General features: G+C 41.7%; 1 protein-coding gene across 1 annotated transcript in view; it reads left to right on the top strand.

The window, feature by feature from the left end:
• LOC126245712 (carbonic anhydrase 13-like) overlaps positions 1 to 23,748 on the top strand; it is a 252,299-nt gene that overhangs the window by 218,552 nt on the left and 9,999 nt on the right. The window contains exons 3-5 of the mRNA XM_049948338.1: positions 10,836 to 10,939; positions 13,362 to 13,457; positions 13,639 to 13,753. Coding sequence (XP_049804295.1) covers positions 10,836 to 10,939; positions 13,362 to 13,457; positions 13,639 to 13,753 — 315 coding nt within the window. The remainder of the gene's footprint in view (positions 1 to 10,835; positions 10,940 to 13,361; positions 13,458 to 13,638; positions 13,754 to 23,748) is intronic.

Here is a 23,748-nt window from a genome sequence, read left to right as displayed (position 1 = left end):
CAACCAAGGGAACAGTGTGAAGTGTGAAGTTCTGAAGGCATTAGGATTTACAGCTGGGGTGAACACTGTACAAGCACTAAGAAATATTGACAGAGAAAGGATAAGAGGAGCAGAAAGAAGAGAAAGGCATATGAAATATGATGGAACAACAGGCCAGAAAAAAAGACAAAAGAGGAAGCTTTTGGAGGATGAAGAAGAAGACCCTGATAATCCATCCTATAGTGCAGGAATGTTTTGAGAAACTTTGATAGCCATTTCCCGTAAATTAGAATTTTTCGAATATAAGGAACATTTTCTCAAAATCCACTCAAGCTAGAGAGATGAAATTTTTGTACAGCACTCCTAGTGGTCAAACTTACATTGTAACACAGCCATTTGACAATATGTTCAGTAGTTTCATTTCAGTTTAATTATAAAGCAATTATTTCTAAAAAAATTGGGTCATTAATAAAAAAAATTGGAAGGAAACTAGAAAAGATACTCCAAAACCCCTCTGTCATAACTGCAATACTAAACCACTCCATGTTAAAAAAAAATTCAAATTTTTCTATTTGGTAGTTTATTCACAAATGTTCCTCAAACTTAGTGATTTTAACATGGGCAGCATAGGCACCTCTGGCTCCCCTTAAGCCTAGTTTACACGACGACAGTGTTTAGGTTGCAGGCAACTGCGCTACCAGCCACTGCGCATGCGCGCCGCACGTTTGCGCAACTCGTTGGTGAAACGGAACACTTTAGGCGTGTTCCAACCTTGGCGACACTAGTTGCACGAGTTTTGAGGTTATGTGTGTTCATAGAGTGTAGACAAATTGAAATGTGATGTGGGGAATGGAGAATAATGTTCGCTTTTTGGATATCTGTGGTTTGCATAGGTGTTGGTGGGATTTCAGTGAGGCTGATTACAAAAATAAGCAACATATTGCTGCCGTTGAGACCGTCATCATAACATAGACGGTTTGACAATATCTGAGCTGCAGGGCAAAATTTATTGAGTTAGCAGCATATATACAACTGAAATAAGAAAAATACAAGCAAGTGTAATTCTAGCTATGGCAATGCTCTCGTCTACAAGACTAAAATTCCATCGTTCGAGTTGGCCAACTCTTTGTTAAGGAATATTGTTGACAGGAGGGAAGGCTATACAAATTTAAAAAGCTGCATTCTTTATTCAATAATCATCTATTTCAAACGTCGCTGCAGTGCTCCCTGTTCACATATGTTAGAATTTGGAAATGTTGCCGCTGTACAGGTCTATCTTAAAGAGAGTAATTTGCAAACCATTCTTTCCTTAATGCGGCCTACTTCGAATAATTATTTTTGCTAATGTTCCATAATTAACATTAACATTAATAATTATTGTGTTAAGAAAATAGCGTCATCACCAACTAAAACCGATTGTAATGCACGCAATATGACACGTAATTTCAGTTTTGGCGACAGTGCTTCATGCATTACAATACCTTTATTCCTTATCGCATAATTAATTCTATTTAGAAGAAACTTAAACAGTTCTGGTGATATTCTAATATAATTAAAACAACTTCTTGGCTGTTCAGTTACAAATTATTTCAGCAGGGATACTGAGCAACCGAGCTGACGTCTTTTCTCCATCCAGTCACGAATCGAAACAAGTTTCTTATTTTTTTTCTTCTGCAGTGATTCGACGCAACAAGCTTCAACTCCCTCACAACTCGTACGACGTGCAGCTGCCAAAACTTTCATTTCAGACACGACTCAGGGATCCACAAAATGGCAAAACTGAAGTGTATACTGGTGACGCCGTGTCTACAGGCATATATGAATCCACTTGCATGCAGCTCATTCCACATGAGTGGCGCAACCCAATGTCGTCATGTAAACTAGTCTTTAGAATAAAAGGAAAGGAGGCAGGGAGTATTGTGTTGTCAGTAGAGAATCAGTAACAGCAGCTTCCAATTTGTTTGAGTGTTCTTAGCGCACTTGTTTAGTTAAATCCGTCAAATCATTGTGTAGTTTCGTAATTAGCAGGGGCAGATTTGCATTTTAATATCCGTGACATGTAAAGTCGCGTAGTCGTCTATCATTTGTTTATTTCTTTCAAATAGTCTTTGTACGTTACTGACAGTACAGTTAGCCTTCTGCCGCCGAGCAGTGTGTCAGCAGTGCGCAAGTAGCAGAATTACTGCATTTACTAGACAGACTTGTATTTTAATAACCGTTTAAATTTTGTGTTGAATTGTTTGTGTTCTCTGTCCATTAGTTCAGACGTTCTTTGCACAACAGTATTTAGCATGGTTAGGGACTGCGACTGCTGTGTTCGGATGTGGGCTGAATTGGCATCCCTTCGCTCCCAGCTTCAGGCAGTGTTGGCTTCGGTCACACAGCTTGAGGCTGTTGCCAATGGTCATCACTGTGGGGGGTCCGGACGGGGGTTGGCTGGGGACAGCCAGCTCATCCCACGCATGCCCTGATCGGACTACGGCTGTGGCTGCCCAGGATACTGCCCACATTGAGGCTGACCCCTCACCCGTGGTAGAGTGGGAGGTCTTCTCAAGGTGGGGCAGGGGCGAAAGACATTCCAGAGGGCTGAACAGAAGACCTCTCCAGTTTGTCTGACAAACCAGTTTCAGGCTCTGTCTCCGGCTGATACTGATTTCGGCCGGACATGGCTGCTTGTTGTGTTCCAGAGGTTGCCCCTCAGTCTGCAAGATCTGGGCGGTCGCGGAGGGTGGGCTTACTGGTAGTTGGGAGCTCCAGCGTCAGTCCCGTAATGGGGCCTCTTAGGGATATGGCTGCAAGGGAGGGGAAGAAAACCAATGTGCACTCCGTGTGCATACCGGGGGAGTCATTCCAGATGTGGAAAGGGTCCTTCCAGATGCCATGAAGGGTACAGGATGCACCCATCTGCAGGTGGTCGCTCATGTCAGCACCAATGATGTGTGTCGCTATGGATTGGAGGAAATCTTCTCTGGCTTCCGGCAGCTATCTGATTTGGTGTAGACTGCCAGTCTTGCTAGCGGGACGAAAGCAGAGCTCACCGTCTGCAGCATCGTCGACAGGACTGACTGTGGACCTTTGGTACAGAGCCGAGTGGAGGGTCTGAATCAGAGGCTGAGACGTTTCTGCGACCATGTGGGCTGCAGATTCCTTGACTTGTGCCATAGGGTGGTGGGGTTTCGGGTTCCGCTGTATAGGTCAGGAGTCCACTACACACATTAGGCCGCTACATGGGTAGCAGGGGTTGTGTGGCGTGGACTGGGCGGTTTTTTAGGTTAGATAACCTCAGGCAAGTACCGACTGGGAAACAACCTCAAAGGGTGCGGGGCAAAGTCAGGACATGCGGGGACCAAGCAGAATTCGGTATTGTAATTGTAAGCTGTCGAATCTGCATTGGTGAAGTCCCGGAACTTAAAGTGCTGATAGAAAGCACCGAAGCTGAATATTCGAGCACGCACAGAGGCTTTCCGGCAGTCGTTCTTCCCGCGAACCATACGCAACTGTAATAGGAAAGGGAGGAATGACAGTGGCACGTAAAGTGCCCTCCACCACACACCGTTGGCTGACTTGCGGAGTATAAATGTAGATGTAGAACTGATAATTGGATGTCACGTGAGTAGCAAGTCCATGAGGGGCATTTCAACCCTTCTAAAGCTGCCAAAGCCGACTGTTGGTGATGTGTTTGTGGAGTGAAACGCGAACGAACAACCACAGCTAAACAGAGACCAAGCAGACCTCTCATACTGGTGGACATGGACCATCGTGGATGGTAAGGGGTGGTTGTAAAGAATCACATGAAATCAGCGGAAGAAAACACTTACTAGTTCCAAAGTTATTCCGGCAGTACAGCTAACACAATATGTACAGTGTTAAAAAGAATGGGGTATAACAATCGAGCAGCCACACATTTCCATAGTCATTGTTAAGCGCCGCTTGAGGTGATGTACAAAGTGACGCTACTGCCTGACAGATGGCTGAAAATGAGTAATTTGGAGTGATGGATCACACTATACCCTGTGGCAATCGAATGAAAGGTTTTGGGTTTGGCGAATGCCTAGAGAACGTTACCCGACTTCGTATATATTATTGACAGTGAAGTACAGAGGACGTAGTGTTACTATGAGAGTATTTTTTGTGGTTAGGGTGCGTTCCCCTTATTGTGCTCAAGAAAACGTTAAAAGCGTAAAGATATGAACATATTTTACAACATTCTGTATTGCTTACAGTAGAGGAACAGTTCGGAGATAATGATTGTATCAGCATGACGACGCAGTGTCATAAAGCAGCATCTCTGAGGCAATGGTTCTTGGTCATGACATTCCTGAAATGGGCTGGGCTAGCCAGAGTTACGACCTGAACTCAATGCAACACCTTTGGGATGAGTTACATTGTATCCCAATATCCAACATCACAACCTTCTCTCAGCTCTTCAGGAAGCAGGGGCCGTCATTCATCCACAGAAATTCAGACACCTCACTGAAAGTGTCACCAACAGAGTTCAAGTCGTCATAAACGCTAAGATGAACACGCCTCATATTAATGTCCATTAATTGTTGTCCAGATACTTTTGATAGTGCACATACAGTTTTCTGGGAAGTTGCTCGCAGCCTAAAACTCACCAAAGGCTTCGGTGAAGTGGCCACAACTCTGAGAGACGCTATGTGTCTTCTTATGTGTGCAAATAAGCACACTACTATACAGGGTGTCCATAAGTTATATTTCAACTTTAGACTTTAATGACTTTCAAACTATAATAGATCCTAACAACTAGTTTTCAATAAGTGGCAAGATAACTTGAAAAGTTTTGTTTCATCATTCATACACATGCACCTGCTGTGGCACAACAACCAATTGATATTCAGTTTTTCTCCACTTATGCTCTCTGAAAACCATACCAACATGTTCAGAGCCATTTAGAATGTATGTCCTCAAGTCACGTGTATCTGTAGCTTTGGTTCACTGCTTCTACTTCTTTATAAAACTTTGTAGGAAAGGTCCAGTGGTGTGAGGGCTGGTGATCACGGCGGCCACTGAATTGGACCATCTTGTCCAGTCCATCTATCCAGAAACTTCTCATCCAGGAACTGGACATTTAGTAACCAATGAGGTGGTACCACATCCTGCTTGAAGATGTCACATTACAAGTGTTCCAGTTGTGGCACACCACCTCTTGTAACACATCCAGGAAAACATCACTGTTGATGGCACATTTTATGAAAAAAAAAAACAGTGGACCAATAAAGCAATTGGACACAAGTCTGTATCACACATTGACCTTAGGGCTGTCTCTTTTTAGTTCATCAGTTCATGTATAACACGATAACACTCTGATCTCAATACATGGATGTTGTCATGAAAAATTGAGTCATAGGAGAAACAAATATTTTTCAAAAAAGTCATTGTGTCAGTCTCAGCTAGCATATTCACTGTGAACTATTGGCACTGGGATTGGTTCATCGGCTTTTGTATCTGAAGTAAATAAACCATGTAATCATAAAGACATAACCTCTTATGCATGACTTTATGTACTGTTGATCATGGCATTTCCAGCTCTCCAGCTGCCATACACATTGATTTTATTGGATTCCTTTTACACAACTGATATATCTTCTCCACGCTGGCATATATAATGGATGGAAAACTTGACTCCGATTTATAAAGAACACTAACTGCTTCAATAAATGACATGCCTGCATCTCGTGGTTGTGCGGTAGCGTTCTCGCTTCCCACGCCCGGGTTCCCGGGTTCGATTCCCGGCGGGGTCAGGGATTTTCTCTCCCTCGTGATGGCTGGGTGTTGTGTGATGTCCTTAGGTTAGTTAGGTTTAAGTAGTTCTAAGTTCTAGGGGACTGATGACCATAGCTGTTAAGTCCCATAGTGCTCAGAGCCAATAAATGACATGAGCAGAGTCAGAATAGTTGTTCAGTATGGTGATTCCCTTCCACATTGCGTCCTTCAGTTTCATTACATTTGAGTTATCACAATTTGGCTCATTGAATCAGACTAGATACTCAGCTTTTTCCTGTGGTATTGACTTTTTCAGCAAATCTGCAGCACATGGAAAACAAAAAGAATGTAAAAAATTTACAAGCTATCTTGTCGCATGTTGGAAGTCAGTTGTCTTTATCTGGTACAGTTTTGGAATTACTTGAGTCTAAAAGTTGCGAACATAATATGAGGATAACCTGGACTTATGAGTATGATTAAAAAAAACAGTGGGGGGGGGGGGGGGAGGAGGGAGGGAGAGTGAGTTGTTGTCAGCACTCACTGAGTGCACAACACATGTTATGTTGCATGGGTGACAGAAGGTGTGCCTACTTATTGGTAGACTGGCGACAGACAGTACTACATCAACAAAACAATCAGTAGTGTGGGAGAGGAGTTTGGCTCACCATTAGAAGGACTGTGCCAACGCCATCTCTGCTAATATGAACTAAACATAAAAAGTCGCAAGTTATTTTAATTATACTATGGGTTAAAATAAATTTATGATTGATCTTTCAGAGAGACTGATGGTAGGCGCCAGCTGTTACCCACTCAGTTCTTTCTGAATTGCACATGTGCTCTGTGTTGCAAGTTGAAGCAAAGCCTTGTAAAGAGAGGCTGGCGGCACATCAGCAATACCCCTGTAATCTGTCAGTATCCAAGTTATTTCATTGGATCTATAGAAGAGTATGCAGGAAATGAAGGAATGGAACTTGAAGTGTAGTTGTATCTACCTGTGCTAATATGCACTCGGTAGCTGTGACTCTGTCGAATCTGGATGAAAAGTGTAGGCTGTTTTAAAAGATGTAGCCCACATCAGATTTACAGTCCAAATACTTTAAATGCACTTTGATATGAGATAACATACAGTTTATGGCCAAACAGAGTCTAAACTACTATAATTTATACGCCGATAAACAGCTAGGACACTCAATAGATGTCCTGTAATGAGATTGTTACAGTGTAGTAACCTAACACTATAGTTACCAAAAAGTTTACATGTGGCAAGTACAACATTAACACTTTCGTGGCGGCGCCCAAGTGCTGACTCGGGCTTACTGGTATTGCCGAGCGGCCTGCGCCCGAGTGTGACTCGGGAGGCAGTCAACTGCTGATTTTTCACTACCTTCTAAGTTGGTAGAGTTTCCCGTCGCATGTTATTGTGCCCGCCGAGCTTCCTGCATCATATGCTGCCGTCTGTTGAGTGTTTCTCGCACTTTTTGCGTGCGTGTAGCTTGAATTTCGACTACGAAAATTCCTGCGTTTTTTTGCATGTGTATCTAGTGACAGCAAGTGTGCAAGATCGTTTTCTAAGCGAATTAGGATGAAGATATTTAAGCTCTTATAGAAGAAGACGATTCTGATTCTGAAGGAGATATTGAAGAATGGGGAAGTGTTTCATATAATGATGAAACATTTACTATTGATAAGTTGCTGAAGTGAAAAATATATATTTACTAAGATTTTATTTGATTTTCTCTTTACGTGTATATAACAGGCAACACTGCTAAGATACATATATCGTAATTTACAGAGAATAGCGATGCTGATGAAATAAGTGAACAAGAAAAACGCCGTAAAACTGCCGCCGAATTTGAAACTCCTCCGCCACCCAAAAAGGTACGGCGCTCTCGAAATGAAGACGAAGGTACAGTGTGGACAGAAGACGATGTTTTGCCGCATGCTCCCGTTTTGGGGGAACATAGTGGAGTTACTGCACAGATAAACGGAAACTCAAGTGCTTAAGATTGTTTCAGTGTTTTTATGACAGACGAAATCATGAAAACAATAAAAACTGAAACTAATAGATATGCAGCAAGTATCATCAGTAAAATGAGAAGGAATAACTCTCTAAATCTACGTGATTATTGTGATATTCACAATAAAGTGCCTGGCAGAGGGTTCAATGAACAACCTTCAAGCTGTCTCTCTACTGTTCCACTCTCGAACGGCACGCGAGAAAAACGAGCACTTAAATTTTTCGGTGCGAGCCCTGATTTCTTATTTTATCGTGATGATCGTTTCTCCCTATGTAGGCGGGTGCCAAGAGAATGTTTTCGCAATCGGAGGAGAAAACTGGTGACTGAAATTTCATGAGAAGATTCCGTCGCAACGAAAAACGCCTTTGTTTTAATGATTTCCACTCCAATTCACGTATCATGTCTGTGGCACTATTTCCCTATTTTGCGATAATATTTTCTGTTTTACTCGATGACTTTCCGTCTATTATTACGAACTGTGACCTTGCTGACAGGAAATCACGAATCCAGTCGTACAACTGAGGCGATACTACGTAGGCACGCAGTTTGGTTAGAAGACGCTTGTGAGGAACAGTGCTGACCTTCTTTGAACTTTTTCGATGTCATCAGTCAGTCCCACCTGATGCAGATCCCACACTGCACACGCAATACTCTAGAATAGGGTGGACAAGCATGGTGTAAGCAGTCTCTTTAGTAGACCAATTGCACCTTCTAAGTGTTCAGCCAATGAATCGCAATCTTTGGTTTGCTCTACCCACAACAATATCTATGTGATTGTTCCAATTTAGGTTATTTATAATTGTAATCCATAAGTATTTAGTTAAATTTACAGCCTTCAGATTTGTCTGACTTCCCGCGTAATCTAAATTTAGTGGGTTTGTTTCAGTAGTCATGTGGATAAATTCACACTTTTCTTTATTCAGGGTCAATTACCACTTTTCGCACCATACAGATACCTTATCTATAATCATTTTGCAAGTCGTTTTGATCATCTGATGACTTTACAAGATGGTAAATGACAGCATCATCTGCAAACAATCTAAGAGGGCTACTCAGATTGTCTCCTTTGTCGTTAATATAGATCAGGAACAATAGAGGGCCTATAACACTTCCTTGGGGAACGCCGGATATTACTTCTGTTTTACTCGATGACTTGAGGCCACTTATCTTGATGACATCTTGATCACAGGGATAACTGCCGCTTTATGGGCCTTGTTTTTGGTGTCCCAGAAGGTAAACTTGCACTTCAATCTTGATAATTATGAATTCTTAGTCTAACAAGTTGAATACTTAGGCCATATCTTTAGCACCTCTGTCATTCTCTTCATGTCCACCCACGTTGAAGTGCTCCAGAAGTAACCAGTTCCTGGGGATATCACGCAAGTGAAGTCCATTTTGTGGCAGATCAAATGTGCAAAGTACATCTTCTTATGTTATCAGTATATGTACAACATATGTACTTAAAAAGAGATTTATATGGACAAATAAATAAATAAATATGAATGCATATTCCACATTTTCAGTTTAACAGAGATTGCATCTCCTATATGATTAAATTCCCATATGGTTAAATTTATTACGTGCAATGAATTATAAGAGAAACATCAAAATATTCAGAACAGATATTTTTTGGCCTATACCAGTTACATGAGTCTCACCCTGAAAGCTAAGAATCTGGAATACATAAAAAAGTCTGAAAACTTTAGATAAGCCTGTTGTTTATTAACAAAAACAACATGCTAATATGTCACTGATTAATACTCTTCAAGTGGGAAAATAGGTTATAAACTTTAAAATGTTCATTTGATTTTGATTCTTGTGAAACAATACTTCCAGCTAACTGACTAATAGTTCCCCCTGCATACAGGAAAAATTATGTAAGCACAAAGTCTCCACCTGATGCTGTGTTACTCTTCGGTTATACTGTTGTTCTCTGGGTTTCATCTTTCCTGTTTTTATATGGTTAAATTTTAGACTTATTTATGACTTTTTTCTTTTTTTTTTTCTTTTTTTTTTCAGAAGTGGCTAAAAGCAATTCATTAGGCTGAGTTTGAAGATATGTCTGTGATACTTCACAATTCTAATTCAGTCATTTTTGTTTTGTTTCTGGTGTCACTTTTGTCTAAATCCTTGTAAGGTGGTCATCAGTCAAAGGAAGTCTCACATGCCATATTCATATTTCAAATCACCCTGGATTTAAAATAACTGATTGCATTATGATCTCCATTTATAATTTGTGCAGTGGTTTGTTTCTTAATTTGCACAGCTCCTATGTTTTGAGCTTTTTCAGGAACTTGGTTTTCATTAGGTTTAGATTGGGTTTCTCACACAACTCTTTCAATCAGTTGCAAATAAAATGTCAAATCCACAATCAGCTGTTTCTATTTATACTGCAGGCCACACATTCATCATCAGAACAGAGACAGAAAAACGAATATTTTGATGATAAACAATGTAGAATCTCGTCACTCAGCATGACAAACGTTTCACTTTCGCTCCACACTATAGGAAACAGACAGCACAGAGAATAAGCCTAGTGTATGGAGTCATGTTACATGTGGCTAAATTGGCAAACAATGATATCTACAGTATTCTGTAAGATTAGCAGCAGACACTCATCCCTGGGAGGCTTCCAATGATATTGTATTATAATGCACTCATGAGTCTTGAAACAATTCGTGATATATTCTATGATTATTTTTATATCTGTATTAATGTAAAACAATTCTAAAACTAAACAAATATACAGCTCTATATGATATGTCTAATGTAATAAGGTAACTTACGTCTAATGAAAATGCCCTGAGACCACTAAATTATAGTCACATAGTAATACTCAATCTGGGGATAACTGGTTTGATTAACAGATTTTCTTCAGGTGAAAGACAGACACTGTAGAATATCTGACAAAACATTTGTCAAAGTAGAAGGTTTTACTCAAAAGTTTTCCAGTGCAATACGCCATTAATGGCCACCGATCAAATGGGAACATACACTCAATGTCACGGTAGATGTCCTTAGAGTAAGCAAAGCCCATGTGCATGCATCAGTTTTCAGTCTCTATTATTGCACAGAAGAAAAAAAATCTTTAATATAAGTGTGTTTGTGTTTCAGAGCTCAGAGGAGGACCTCTGGCAGATACCTATGTACTTGAGCAGTTCCACTGCCACTGGGGCTGCTCAGAGCACACAGTCGATGGTCGTGGATATGCAGGCGAGGTAACACGTCTTCCTGAGCTCTCACTTGCGCATCCCATTGAATGTCACAAACATAAAACTGATCTTATAATTATTGAATAATTGTATTGTGGTAACTGTTCACTTAGTTAAGATCAGTCAGTAATGCTAGTGATTGTATGTTCATTGTCACATAAACTGCAGTATTGTCCTTTCAGTTTATTTATTTTTTAAAATGTGAAATCAGCCAAATTGTTACAATAGAATTTGAATGATGCAAGTATATGTACATCTAAAAAAGTTACTTAAATTATTGTGTAACATATTTGCAAAACAAACAGGTTAAGATAGCAGAATTGCACTTCATAGTCTTCTTATTCTTCTTTCTTCCCTGTTCCAGCTTCTCTAGGGAATTGTTATATGGATTTTGGCAGTGTTAGTGACAGTATGTGGCCAGATGCCTTTCCTGATGTTACCACTCCCCCAAAACAGAATTTGTGTACCGGTACCCTATTGGTCTGCGTAAATCTGTGGGACATTTTATATCTGTTTGTATAGCATGTATCCAATGTGGCACAAGGGTACCATCCCAGCATTTACCTAGCTGGATGTGGGGAATCACCTAAAGCTACATTTAGGATGGCCAGCTCAACAATCCTCACCATTAATTCCAGAGGGGGTTTGATCCAGGACAGATTTACTTTCCCAGAAATGGCACTTAAATGCAATCAGCTTCTGTCATTTTCTTTATTTTATTGTAATTAGTGTTTAAAATGTTGTCTGATATTGATATGGATTCTGTCAATCACATTTCATCTATGGTTCTGATGCCAATGAGAATAAGGTCATATGGGATTCTTGACTGGGAAACTTTGGTAGGCTCAGCCACCTGATTAGAATGGTTTAATTCCCCTGTGACAAAGGCCCCTTTCCACACATTGTGTGAGCACTGTCTCTTAAATTTAGCTGTTGTCTGTATAGACGATTGTAACAAATGTGCATGTGGTATAAAGTTGTCATATTTATGTTGCATAATGGTGTGTGGGAGTGTGAGTGAGGAAATGAACAATCTCTCATTTTGAGACATTGTGGAGAAGTTTGGGATTTAATCCAGGAATTGGCATAAAATAAGGTGATCAACAACTTAACACCATGACCCCTCTTGCTGTTTCTAGCCAAATACTAATGACAAAAATTCCTTCTACTATGAGGATTCAAACTGATTGCCTCAAAGTTAAGTGTCACCATACAGGCATGTATTATTAGGAACAAAATAAGACACCATGTAACCTAATGTCAGATTTATTGCCCTCAGAATTATTGCAAATGTTTGTACCTCAGAGGGTGCCAGAATGGCATATTTCGGCTATTTTTAATCTCTTGCCACATATGGAATAATATTTTGGGGTTCCACAACAGGGTGCCTAAAACAAATTTTTTGTTGCAGAAGAGGACCATCCGAATAATAACTGTCATCCACAGACACACTGCAAACCCATATTCAAAAAGCTTAGAATACTTACTGTACCATCATTATACCTATACAAATGTGTTTTGTATGTCAGGACCCACATTGCAGATTTTCAGACAAATGCAGACTTTCATAACTACAATACCCATAATAGCGCAGCACTCCATACTCAGCGAACAAAAAGAACGAAAACACAAAGGCATGTGAGCCATATCGGTGCAAAACTGTAAAACGCACTGCCAGTCAACATCAGGCAGTTAGATGATGATAACAAATTTAAAACAGAATTTAAAAAATTTCTAGTAGATCAATATTTTTCTTCTGTAAATGACTATGTATTCTTTCTGATGATATTTATAAAGGCAAAATGGAAAACACTCTATCTGTGCCTAATCATTCATTACATTTACATACTTAAAGGACAGCTGTTGTGTGATGTAAATATATACTTAAGCAGTGTTGTGTATATGAGGACTTGCTGTTGAGGGAGGAGAAAATTAAAGCCTTATGAAAAACAGACTATGCATTTAAAATAACAAGCAGTGATGTATATAGGCTACATTAATTTCATTGTATTATTATTAACTTCGTTGTATTATTTTGTTTTGTACTTTTTTACGTATATATTGTTTGTGTCCCATTTCTTTGAAATGGCTTACATGTACCCTTGACAACATCCATACAACATTCATTGTCAACAGATGGATAAATAAAATAAATAAATAAATAAATTCATTGTAAAGCAGCCAAAGCAGTTGAATGAACAGTACTTCATTCACTACTTGTTCAATCACCACCTGCCTTAGTGATTGAAAATGATTGCATCATCACACAATTTATGATGATGGAGAAATGTATAACATTCATAATTAATTACTTGTTTCATAAAAGCATTAATCTTGCATTATTATGCATGAAATTGAGTCATCCATTCATAACTTACTCTATACCACCAGCTCAACATTGCCAAAAAAAAAACTTTTTTGTTGACAGTTGCATCTTGTACACTGGAACATAAGCAAATACCAAAGCTTCAGTGAAGCAGCTGGGCAACCAGATGGATTAGGTGTTCTTGGGATATTTGTTGAGGTAAGATATTTAATTTATTAAACATCTGCCTACATGTCCTTCTGTTGCTCTCAAACTGAAATGTACACTCTTAAAAGTATTGTGTCCATGTAATGCTTACCATCTTCACGAGTTATCCGTTATTCCTTGTTATTAAGTTAAATATGATTTCATCAACTAACATAGTCATTCTTTTGCCTAGGAAGGTGATGTTCATGAGGAGTTTCAGAAGATAGTTGATGCTCTGCCAAAGATCACCTTAAAAGGGCAGAAGACTGAACTAAGTGATCCTGTGGATCCCAACAAATTATTACCTGGTCAGTATTTTCAGTTATTCTTGTAAGTCACATCAGGCTTCGTCTATACATTTTGAAGCACTTAATGTTGTATAACAACACTTTAATAATACAATGTCTGACTGACAAATTTTACCTGAAAATGTTGTTTGTGGGTAGTCTGCTGAGGTTTGCTGCCAGATCCTAGAATCGATGTAAATTAACATTTTGGTGATCAACCTGATCCCCTATCTTCAGGAGAGATGGTGCCTTTGCTGCTGCTGAGTCCCACTAAATTCAGTTTTCAGCAGGACTTAGCAGCAGCATTTCTCCTGAAGATGGACAGATACATTGCTGAAATAATGAGTGATCTAGATTTTAGTACCTGGCAGCAAACCTGAGGAGACTACCAAGAATTAATATGCTCACAACGCCTATGCAGTCACAATGTTGTGTGCAGTTTCAGTAAATACTGGTTGAATAATATACATATAATAATTACACAGTTGGTTACTAGGTTGGTTAGTTTTATTTTACATGGACAATTTGTATGATTAATCATAATTATATGGAATGAGACATTTTACATTAATATTATACATTCACATGTAAATGTGTTGACTTTTATATGGTTGTTTACATCTTTCTTTGACATGTTACATAAATAAAAAATTATTCTATCAAACAGGAGTTGTCAAGCAGAAATCTCTTCAGTTTGTTTTCAAATTTAGCTTTGCTGACTGTCAGACATTTTATATGATTGTGCAAGAGATCACAATTTTAGTGTCAGCATTGTGCAGCCCTTTCTGTGCTAAAGGCGACCTTAATTTGAAATAATGAATGTTATTTTCTCTTCTGTTGTTACTATTATGTACATCATCATTCCTTTTAAATGTAATGGGACATTTACAACAAACTTCATGATGAAATAAAGAAGCAACATAGTCAAAATTGGTAACTCCTTAAACAGATGTCTGCAAGATGGTCATGGGTGAACACCAAGATTATCCTTACAGAATGTTTTTGAACAATGAAAATTATGTGTCTTAAAGATAAAACAATGGAAAATCTGGGAGGAATGTAACAATATTATGAAAAGGATAGCCACACACACACACACACACACACACACACACACACACACACACACAAGGTGGTAACAGCAAAGCAGCAACCTTCTGGTGCAATACTGAAAGCATGGGAATCAGGTGCACTGTACATTGAAAATCATCACCCCCAATAAAGCAGTGTCTACACGCACTACAAATTTATTTGACAATATGCTGTGTCACGTCTTCGCCAAGTGTTGAATCGTAAGCAGAAACAAATGACTATAGATAGCTTCCTAGTAAAAAAGAATTAGTTATGTATCATGTATAATAAAGCACATAATACTGTATGTATAATTTCCTTTGAACAAATGGCATAAATAAGAGAGAACTTTTATAATAACAGAAATAATAATTTATTGATAAATCAAAAATCTACTCACAAAGCCGTCGCAGGGGAACACACGCACAAAAGTGTTTAACTTTTACAAGCTTTCAGAGCCAGTGGCTCCTTCTTCTGGCAGAAGAGTTGAAAGGGAAGGAAGAGAGGTGAAGGAATAGGACTGTAGAGGTTTAGGTGAAAAGGCACAGTTCAGAAAAGCCACCCAGAACCCTGGATCAGGGGAGACTAACACATCCCATCTGGTAAAGTCTCCCCTGGATCCCATATCACACATTGAAATTCTTGCCCTCCAGGAAGTAGTGCAGCATGCCACCTTTGTATGCTAATCCTACATCTACAGAAAGAACTGCAATCCTTCACCTAAAAACTGATCCCAACCTTACAATCCTACCTGCTGACAAAGGCTCCATCACCATTGCTTTCAACTGCAAAGATTACCTGGCAAAAGGAGTCTGCCAGCTGTCTGATTCATCCACCTACAAACCCTGCCACAGTGATCCCATTCCAGAAGTCGAGCATGATCTCCACTGTTTCCTCAAATCCTAGGCCCATCCAAGAACATCTCCCCAGAGTCCATCTCTTCTTTCACCCCTATCACTCCCCACACACCTACCTTCTACATGCTTCCTAAAGTCCATAAACCCAACCACCTAGGGCATCCAATTATGGCCAGTTACTGTGCCCCAACAGAGAATCTCTTCTCTTATAGACCTACATCTTCAGCCTGGTACTCACAACCTACCCTCTCGTATAAAAGATACCAACCATTTCCTCCACTGACGCCCCACAGTTTCTATTCCTTTACCGCATGGTGTCCTGCATGTCACAATTGACACCACACCCCTATACACTAACATCCCTAATACCCATGGCCTTGCCACTGTTCAACACTACCTTTCCCAGAGCCCAATTGATTCCAAAACTACAACCTCCTTCCTAGTGGACATGACCAACTGTATCCTCACCCACAATTACTTCTCCTGTGAAGATATCACCCTTCAAACAAATCCAGGGTACGGCTATGGGCACCTGCTTGGCACCATCCTATGTCAACCTATTCATGTAACACCTCCATGAATTTTTTCTAACCACCCAGAATTCCAAACCTCTCACACAGTTCAGATTCAGCGACGACATCTGTGTGATCTAAAGGACACCCTACCCACATTCCTCCAGCATCTTCACATGTTCTCCCCTGTTTGCTTCATCTGGTCCTCCCTATCCACCAAGCCACCTTCCTCGATGTTATTGTCCACCTCAAAGATGGCTACATCCGTACCTCTGTCCATATCACATCTACTAACCATCAACACCACCTCCACTTCAACAATTGCCACCCATGGCAGTTGCGTCTGTAGTGATGAGCAGTCCCTCTCGAAATATACCATGGTTCTCACTGAGGTCTTCACAGACTGTAATTACCTTCCCTTGCTTTATCTCTCCAGTCACCCACCACCTCCCAAAGTCCCTTCATCTGGCCACAGGGGAATATTCACCTTGTGACTCAGTACCACCCAAGACTAGAGCAACTGAAAGACATTGTCCACCAGGGTTTCAACGGTCTCTCGTCGTGCCCTGAAATGAGGAATGTCCTACCCACTATCCTTCCCACCACCCACCAAACCTATACAATATCCTTGTCCATTCAAACAACATAGCCCCTGCTCCCAACCCCCTGCCTCAAGGCTCATATCTCTGTAATAGACGTAGATGCAATACCCGTCCCATACAGCCTCCCACCACCACCTACTCCAGTCTGATCACAAACATCACCTATCCCACCAACAGGAGGACTACCTGTGAAACCAGTCATGTGATCTAAAAGCTAAGCTGTAACCACTGTGCTGCACTGTATATGGCTATGACAACCAGCAAGCAGTTGGCCTGCAGGAATGGCCACCAACAAACTGTGGTCAAGAAACAGCTGGAGCACCCTGTTGCTGACCATGCTGACCAATACAACGTCCTTCATTTCAGTGATAGCTACACAGCCTGTACCATCTGGACCATTCCCACCAACACCAGCTTTTATGAACTGTGCAGATGGGAACTCTCCTTACAATATATTCTATGTTTCCATAACCCTCCTGGCCTCAACCTTCATCAGTCAACGTCCTTTACCCACCTATCACCTTCCCTGCTCCCATTCCAGCACTACACAAGTGGCACTTTACCATTTGCCACCCCTACCCTGTTATCCCTCCCCCTCCCCGCCCCAGCCTCCTCCTCGAAAGTTTTGTTTGACAGTCTTTTTTGTGCCTATCTGTGACTCAGCATCTCTGCTATATGGTGAGCAGCAACTTTCCTTTTCATAATACTGTGAAAAGTTGCACTAAGCCAGATACAAACCAAACATTACTGTCAGGCAGACCACCAATGTCATCACTGAGCTACAAATGCATTATGATACAGCTGCTGACATTTAGATAATTCTTACTTGACTCCTCGTCACAAAATCAAGTGCCTTTACTAGGTTTGCAATCCTACAAATGATGTCGCACAGTTTTCTTGCATGTTTTTAGAGGGTAAGCCCTTATGCTAAGTGTCAGAAAGGTGTTAACACTCATAATTGTGAGTGTGTTAGAAGTTTTGTTACTTTTGTGAACAGATCTGTAAAGCCTGTAATGTACTTGGCTCCTGTGTAACATGGCGGTTAATTCAAATACCAGCCATGGCCATTTTTTGTGCTGTCAGGTATGCATATTAAGCTACTAGTAGCAGCTATTTCATAAAACGGAGAAAGCAGCAGCCTTTTATGAAGTAGCAGCATCGCTGCTAATTCACTTGGTCTAATGTAAATGGTGTAAGTATGAAAAGCATATGTGCAGTTTAGTAATAGTTTATTGTTTATACAGTATACAGATTAAGTTTCTATGATCTCTTTGCCTTATGTCAAAGTATACCTTCATTTATTCCACAACCTTGATGGATCTCCTTCTTGATGGGAGCTACAGTACATAATGAATGAATGAATGAATGAATGAATGACTAGGTTGAGGGGTGTTCCAGTCTCCTATCACCTTCAGAGTAGTCCCCTTGTGACTCCACATACTTCTCCCAGCAGTGCCACCATTGTTGGAAGCATGCCAAAAAAGCATCTTTTGGAAAGGACTTTAGCTCAGCTGTCGTTGCTGCCACAACAGCCTCTTGTCTGAAATCGCCATCCTTTCAATAGCCTCTTGTTTGGGGAATAGCCACAAGTCACAGGGGGGCCATATCAGAAGAGTAAGGAGCCTGTTGAAGCACAGGAATCTGTTTTTTTGCCAAAAAATTCTGAACCAAGTCTGTGGAATGTGCTGGAGCATTGTCGTGACGGTGGTGCCAATTTTCTGTTGACCACAAGCCCGGTCTTTTGTGCCACACACCGTGTAGGCAATGGAGAACATCCCTGTAGTAATCTTTTGTGATTTCACTTCTGACTTCCAGGCTAATAGGTCGTGGTCAATGTATAAAACTTTCTCCTAACATTTCCTCTCCAACTACGGGAGACTTCTTCAGAGCTAAAATGGTGACCTTTGGTGATTGTTTGACCCTGTGGTGCATACTCATGATGTATCGCACTGAGTCAAAGAAAACAGCCAGTATCACTTTCACTTGGCGGGCTTTCTTTGGTCTTGTGATGCTGAATGCTTTCACTGTGACAACTGGAATTTGGCTTCCAGAGCATTTCCGTACACCCAGTACTCGTTGTCAGTGATTATGGTGTTCATGAAGTCAGGGTCACTGTTTGTGGAGGCCAGCATGTCCTGTGAGGCTTCAATGTGAAATTGCTTTTGCTCCATTGTCAGCAGCTTTGGCAGGAATTTGCCAAGTCTCTTCATGGCCTAATCTTCCATCATAATGGAATGTGTTGTAAAGTTGCTGGTTCTCACCACTTCTTCAATTTCAAACTGGTTGTACCACTCCTTAATCTACATGAAGCCCATAGCATCATCACTAAAAGCCGTCTGAATCTTCTGAATGGTTTCCACCTGGCAGTTGTCCAGTTTCTGGCAAAATTTAATGCAGTAGTGCTCCTCCAGTCGTTCTGTCATTTCACTTGCAATGAAAAACTTACACAAGCACCATACACTACCTCACTCAACTGCTGCTTCCCAGCAACTGATGCTATCAACAGGCGGGAAAAAATTCACGCATCTGCACAATGGTTCAAGGTTGGCTCATGCAAGTGTGCTAGATTCAAATCCACCAGGTGTTTGCAAAAAGATAGTGCTACACTCTAACAATTTTAGACAGCAGGTGTTTTAAACTAAGGTTGCATAAGACAAAATAAAGATTGGGCTTACATCACCAAATTTTTGACCAGCCAGTATGACAGCCACTACCAGATGCTTTGTATACTCTGCTTTGCTTTGTGGTGTGTGTTGCTTGTTTTTTCTTCTCTTGTTTTCAAATGAGTGAGGAAGCTATTGTTAGCCCATCATGGGGCTTGAATATGACTCAAGGGATCTAAATCTAAAACCATGTGTTGGTTCTGCTTTTCCATTAGCACAGAACATGTGTGTAGACTGCCAAATCTTAAAGAGCGAGGCTAGGTTTGTTCCTCCAGACTACACAGGAAGTGGAATTTTATGTGACCATTCCTTAGAGGTCTCAAATTAGTCTTGTGTGATATTTGTTTATCAATCGTTGTCTACCAACCCAAGTCCAACATAGCCCAGCTGTAACCAACACCTTCTCACCTTTTTTCACACCAGATCTCCAGTTACTTTCCAGTCCACCTTTATCTCTCCCCATACATTTTCATTTTCATTTCAGCCTCATGTTACACTTTCCACCTTCTAATACCATGTCACCCTCACAACACCCCCACAACAACCCCATAAAGTTTTATTTACATTCCCTCCGCAAACATGCCTTTGCCCTAGCCAGATTACGCTCCCATATTCTATTTTCTCAGGCTTGTCTGACATTTGGCATTACCCCCAAAGGCCCCACACTTAGTTCCCATCTCTGGCTGTAACCCTTCTTTCCATCAGTCCCTATACCAGTTCCAAACTGAACAATCCATTGCCCTCACCCACCTAATCCTTCACCTACACATCAACTCAGCCAATGAACACACCCGTCAACTCCTATCCTTAATAAAAGTCCTCAATCTTTCCTCTCCCACATCCACACTGGCTGTTCAGAGCATCCTCCTACAGGCCAACCGTAAATTAGAACAGCATGCCACCCTCCACCTCAAAAAACTATCCAATCTCCTGGTTTCCCACCTCCGGAAAGGCAACTCGCTCACCCTTCACAACCTTTCCAGCAAACCTCAACCTCCTCTCATTGCACACCAACCCAGTCTCTCCCATCTACTCAATCTCCCACTTCCAGCTACACTCCCTCCAAAACCTCAAAATTCCAATCAACACAACCTGGAACCACAACACCCTAATTCAGTAGTTAACCTTTTCTCCAAACCTCTCTCCCAATCCGAAACCTCTGTCCTATCCAAAGGCCTCACCTTCAGCCCCACTCCCAGATTCAACCAAACAGCCCTCGTCAAAGATTTACTGTCCTACACTCGTACTCTCTGCTGGAAGTATCACTTTTCCACGAAGAAAAATGATCCTAATCCTACTCCTAATGATCCAACTCCCCAAGACACCATCCAAATTGAACCCTGCCTGGAACAGTTCCGTCCTCCGTCGCAGCGGGACCCACCTCCTCTTCCTCAAAATCACCCTCTCCAAACCTTCCAGGAATTTCTGACTTCCAGCCTTGCATCTCAATCCTTCTTAAAAAACCTTAATCCTACTCCCAACATCACCACTGCTGAAGCCCAGGCTATCCGTGATCTGAAGGCTGACCGATCCATCATCATTCTTCCGGCGGACAAGGGTTCCACGACCGTGGTACTTGATCGTCGGGAGTATGTGGCTGAGGGACTGCGTCAGCTTTCAGACAACACCACATACAAAGTTTGCCAAGGTAACCCCATTCCCGATGTCCAGGCAGAGCTTCAAGGAATCCTCAGAACCTTAGGCCCCCTGCAAAACCTTTCACCTGACTCCATCAACCTCCTGACCCCACAGACACCCCGCACCTCTACCTTCTACCTTCTTCCTAAAATTCACAAACCCAATCATCCCGGCCGCCCCATTGTAGCTGGTTACCAAGCCCCCACAGAACGTATCTCTGCCTAAGTAGATCAACACCTTCAACCCATTACATGCAGTCTCCCATCCTTCATCAAAGACACCAACCACTTTCTCGAACGCCTGGAATCCTTACCCAATCTGTTACCCCCGGAAACCATCCTTGTAACCATTGATGCCACTTCCTTATACACAAATATTCCGCACGTCCAGGGCCTCGCTGCGATGGAGCACTTCCTTTCACGCCGATCACCTGCCACCCTACCTAAAACCTCTTTCCTAATCACCTTAGCCAGCTTCATCCTGACCCACAACTTCTTCACTTTTGAAGGCCAGACATACCAACAATTAAAGGGAACAGCCATGGGTACCAGGATGGCCCCCTCGTACGCCAACCTATTCATGGGTCACTTAGAGGAAGCCTTCTTGGTTACCCAGGCCTGCCAACCCAAAGTTTGGTACAGATTTATTGATGACATCTTCATGATCTGGACTCACAGTGAAGAAGAACTTCAGAATTTCCTGTCCAACCTCAACTCCTTTGGTTCCATCAGATTCACCTGGTCCTCCTCCAAATCCCATGCCACTTTCCTTGACGTTGACCTCCACCTGTCCAATGGCCAGCTTCACACGTCCGTCCACATCAAACCCACCAACAAGCAACAGTACCTGCATTATGACAGCTGCCACCCATTCCACATCAAACGGTCCCTTCCCTACAGCCTAGGTCTTCGTGGCAAACGAATCTGCTCCAGTCCGGAATCCCTGAACCATTACACCAACAACCTGACAACAGCTTTCGCATCTCGCAACTACCCTCCCGACCTGGTACAGAAGCATATAACCAGAGCCACTTCCTCATCCCCTCGAACCCAGAATCCCCCACAGAAGAACCACAAAAGTGCCCCACTTTTGACAGGATACTTTCCGGGACTGGACCAGACTCTGAATGTGGCTCTCAAGCAGGGATAAGGCTTCCTCAAATCCTGCCCTGAAATGAGATCCATCCTTCATGAAATCCTCCCCACTCCACCAAGAGTGTCTTTCCGCCGTCCACCTAACCTTCGTAACCTGTTAGTTCATCCCTATGAAATCCCCAAACCACCTTCCCTACCCTCTGGCTCCTATCCTTGTAACCGCCCTCGGTGTAAAACCTGTCCCATGCACCCTCCCACCACCACCTACTCCAGTCCTGTAACCCGGAAGGTGTACACGATCAAAGGCAGAGCCACGTGTGAAAGCACCCACATGATTTACCAACTGACCTGCCTACACTGTGACGCATTCTATGTGGGAATGACCAGCAACAAACTGTTCATTCGCATGAATGGACACAGGCAGACAGTGTTTGTTGGTAATGAGGATCACCCTGTGGCGAAACATTCCTTGGTGCACGGCCAGCACATCTTGGCACAGTGTTACACCGTCCGGGTTATCTGGATACTTCCCACCAACACCAACCCATCCGAACTCCGGAGATGGGAACTTGCTCTTCAATATATCCTCTCTTCTCGTTACCCACCAGGCCTCAATCTCCGCTAATTTCAAGTTGCCGCCACTCATACCTCACCTGTCATTCTACATCATCTTTGCCTCTTCACTTCCGCCTCGACTGACATCTCTGCCCAAACTCTTTGTCTTTAAATATATATATATATATATATATATATATATATATATATCTGTGTGTGTGTGTGGGGGGGGGTGGTGGTGGTGGTGGTGGTGGTGGTGGTGGTGGTGGTGGTGGTGGTGGTGGTGGTGGTGGTGGTGGTGGTGGTGGGCGAGCGAGCGAGCGTATACCTGTCCTTTTTCCCCCCTAAGGTAAGTCTTTCCACTCCCGGGATTGGAACGACTCCTTACCCTCTCCCTTAAAACCCACATCCTTTCGTCTTTCCCTCTCCTTCCCCTCTTTCCTGATGAGGCAACAGTTTGTTGCGAAAGCTTGAATTTTGTGTGTTTGTGTTTGTTTGTGTGTCTATCGTCCTGCCAGCGCTTTTGTTCGGTAAGTCACATCATCTTTGTTTTTAGATATATTTTTCCCACATGGAATGTTTCCCTCTATTATATTGATATCAATATTTATTGATATGGACATAAAAATATGAACAATAACCAATACTCCAGCAGCGATTGAGCAACAGTGCTGCATGGCAGTAGCAACCAGCATGGGCCAGTACAGCTGTAGTACTGGTTATTTTTGATGTTTTACTGTCCCTACCAATACAGATAAAACAAATATAGTACTAGACTAATGTGGGTCTGCTCTATTGACTTGGTATGTAAAAATCTACTTTAAAAATGATTTTGTTTGGACTGCAGACCAAACTGACACTTTCTATTGACAATGGGCATCACATGAAATACATAATGAGCAGTATTGTTTTGGGCTGACTCCATCTACACAATGTAAAACCAAAATTGCAAATATCTGCTGAAACATTAAAGAAAACGCACCTGATGACTTTTAGGAGGTACACGCCTTCTTCAGGCCACAGG

Source organism: Schistocerca nitens, chromosome 1 (assembly GCF_023898315.1).
Source record: "Schistocerca nitens isolate TAMUIC-IGC-003100 chromosome 1, iqSchNite1.1, whole genome shotgun sequence".
Lineage (NCBI taxonomy): Eukaryota > Metazoa > Arthropoda > Insecta > Orthoptera > Acrididae > Schistocerca > Schistocerca nitens.
This window is presented reverse-complemented; position numbering and strand designations above follow the sequence as displayed.